Source organism: Galeopterus variegatus, unplaced genomic scaffold, assembly GCF_000696425.1.
Source record: "Galeopterus variegatus unplaced genomic scaffold, G_variegatus-3.0.2 Scaffold2884, whole genome shotgun sequence".
Taxonomy (NCBI): domain Eukaryota; kingdom Metazoa; phylum Chordata; class Mammalia; order Dermoptera; family Cynocephalidae; genus Galeopterus; species Galeopterus variegatus.
The window spans coordinates 90,289-93,640 of record NW_007728995.1 but is presented as its reverse complement, the minus strand read 5'-3'; the positions used below and the strand labels follow the sequence as shown (position 1 = coordinate 93,640).

The window sequence follows — 3,352 nt, the reverse complement described above, 5'->3', positions numbered from 1 at the left end:
TTTATTGAGACTTGTTTTAGAGCCCAGAATATGTTTTTTTTTTTTTAACAAAATTATCTATTTTACTCTTGGTTGATGTGGTATTTATAAATGTCATTTAGGTCAAGTTGGTTCATATTGAGGTTTAGGTGTCTTATATAATTTTTGACTTTTTAAAATATAATTTTTGCTTGTTTATCAGTTAATGAGAGAGGAGTATTGATACCCAAATATAATTGTTAATTTGTCTATTTATTTCTCAGTTCTGCCAGTTTATACTTTGTCTATTTTGCAGTTCTGATGTTAGGCACTTATACATTTATACCTGCGTCTTCTTGTGATACTGACTTTTATCATTTAAAAAAATTCCTTTTTTGTCTCTAGCAACACTCCTTGTCTTAAAGTCTATTTCTTTCTTGTGTTAATATAAACATCTCAGTTTCCTTATTAGTAGTATTTACACGGCATATCTTTTTCCACTCTAACTTTCAGTCTATTTTTACATTTGTATTTAAAATGTGTTTCTTATAGGTAACATCTAATTGGTCTTGTTTTATTATCTAGTCTGACAGTTTTCCTTTTTTTGTAATTTTAGTCTGTTTACATTGAATGTTTTTTTTTTTTCCTTTTTGTCTTTTTTTTACTGACCGGTAACGGGATCGCAACCCTCGGTGTCGCGCCCGTACTGGGGACCGGCAACGGGATCGCAACCCTCGGTGTTGCGCCCGCACCACGCTCAGCCAGTGAGCGGGAACCGGTCTCCACATGGGATCCGAACCCTCGGCGGGAGCGCCGCCACGCTCCCAGGCGACACACTCTCCAGTGCGCCACTGGGCCAGCCCTAAATGTGATTATTTATATGGCTGGATTTTGGTTTGGCATTTTGCTATTTGCGACATAGCTTTCTCGTTTATTTTTCTCCTTTCCTATCTTCATGTCAAGTTAATAATTTTTAGTTTATGGCTTTAATTCTTCTAGTGGCTTTTTAGCTATATTTCTTTGTATTAATTTTTACTGTTGATGTAAGAGCTGGAACATGCATCTTTAACTTTTCACAGTCTACTTAAGATAACATCAAACTACAACCAGTAAAATACACGACACTTGTAATAGTATAGTTTTATTAACTCACCTTTATACTAGTGCTGTCATATAATTATATCAATATACACTATAAACTTCACAATACAGTGTAATAATTTTTGCTTTAAATAGTCATATGTCTTTTAAGCATTGGCTTAAATATATGAGGGTACTTTAAAAAGTTTGTGGAAAAATGAAATTAAAAGATAATATGAATCTTTTCATGTATTTTAAAAGAATATTTACTTGCATGTTTTTGTGGGACACAGTGTGTTGTTTCAATACATGCATATACTGCACTATGATTCACTTAGGGTAGATAGCATAATTTTGTACCTGTTAGTCCACCACTTCATCTCCCCTCCAAGTCACCCTCCCCTCCTGGCCTCTGCTAACTGTTATTCTACTCTCTACTTCTATGAGAACCACTTTTCCCCCCCCATATTCCACATGATTGAGATCATGCAGTATTTGTCTTTCTGTGTCTGACTTACTTCACATAACATGATGGTTTCCAGTTCCATCAACATTGTTGCAAATGATATCTTTTATATATATACACACACACACACATATAACTATAGGGATAGTATATATATATATATGAATAGTATTCCATTGTGTATATATACTAGTTCTTTTATCCATTTATCCATCAATAGGCATTTAGGTTGATTCCATCTCTTGGCTATTGTGAAGTGTGTTGCAATGAACATGGGAGTGCAGATGTCTTTTTGATATATTGATTTCATTTCCTTTGGATATATACCCAGTAGTGGAATAGCTGGGTCATAAGGTAGATCTATTTTTAGTTCTCTGAGGGGCCTCCATACCATTTTCCATAATAGCTTTGCCAATTTACATTGCTACCAACAATGAGGGGGGGGTTCCCTTTTTACTCTGCATCCTTGCCAGCATTTGGTATTCTCTGTCTTGTTGATAGCAGCCATTCTAACTGGGTGAGATGATACCTCATTGTGGTTTTAATTTGCACTTCCCTGATTAGGCATTAAGAAGTGTGGAATGTGAATTGTGTGAGGACTGCATTCTCCTAAGCCATGTTCCACCCTTGCTCTTGTTCTCTTCCTAGTAACTTCTTTACTGCTCCCTTAACATCTTTATTTCTCAAGGTGTAGATGAGCGGGTTGAGCATTGGAGTTATGAGTCCATAGAAGAGAGCAAGAAGCTTGCCCTTCAATTTGGCTGCATTGCTTTTGGGTGCCATATATGCATAGCCACTAATGGCAGAGCCATAGAACATAAGGACCACCAGCAGATGAGACCCACATGTGTTGAAGGCCTTCTTGCGACCTTCAGAGGATTGGATCCTTACTACTGCTCTGACAATGTTGATGTAAGAGAACAGAATTAATCCAACGGGGATAACCTTTATGACCACCACAGCTGCATACATCTCCACTTCATTGATCCATGTGTCAATGCATGACAACTGAAGAATGGCACTTACCTCACAGAAGAAATTCTCCACCTGGTATTGACCACACAGAGGTAACAAGAAAGTCAACACTGTCTGTACCAAGGAGTTGCTGAAACCTGTTACCCAAGCCACAGCTGCCAGTTGTCGGCACAGCCGAGAATGCATGATGACCATGTAACGGAGAGGGTGGCAGATAGCTACATAACGATCAAAGGCCATTACTGAGAGAAGCACACATTCAGTGGATCCTAGACCAAGGAAGATGAAAAGTTGAGCTATGCATCCCTCATAGCTAATCTTTCTCCAATGGCTCTGTATATTTATCAGCATCTGGGGGACAGTAGAAGTTGTATAGCAGAGATCCAAAAAGGAGAGATTAGCCAGAAAGAAATACATGGGTGTGTGGAGTCTGGGATCAAGGCGGGACAAGATAATGATGGTTGAATTCCCAAGGAGTGTCAGTATGTAGAAGATGGAGATGGCCCCCAAAAGAACCATTTCTAGTCTGGGCCATTCAGAGAAACCTACCAGAACAAAGCCACTGGGGCGATGGAAGGTGTTATTGAATCTTATCATTGTTGTACTACTTGCTGGAAACACCAACACCAGAATTTGGGGAGCCTGGTTATCCTGTGCTTAGAACTTCAGGTTGGCTCATGAACCTGCATGCAATAGGGGATGATGAAACAAATAAAATCATTAAAATATTGCCTTTTATGACCTCAGAAAAGTACCCATAAACAATACTGCATCTGTATTTTACCAATAATATTTTCATCCATGATTTTTACAAAATCATGAGGTTTTACAAAAGCAAAGACAGTAAAGATGTATTACAAAATATTTGTTGTA

At 37.9% G+C, this 3,352-nt stretch overlaps 1 protein-coding gene across 1 annotated transcript; it reads right to left on the bottom strand.

Annotated features, from left to right (window-relative positions):
• Positions 1–2,113: 2,113 nt before the first annotated feature.
• LOC103599201 (putative olfactory receptor 2B8) lies at positions 2,114–3,076 on the bottom strand. Its single transcript, XM_008583305.1, has one exon. It carries the CDS (start codon positions 3,074–3,076, stop codon positions 2,114–2,116), a length of 963 nt encoding a protein of 320 aa, XP_008581527.1.
• Positions 3,077–3,352: the final 276 nt, after the last annotated feature.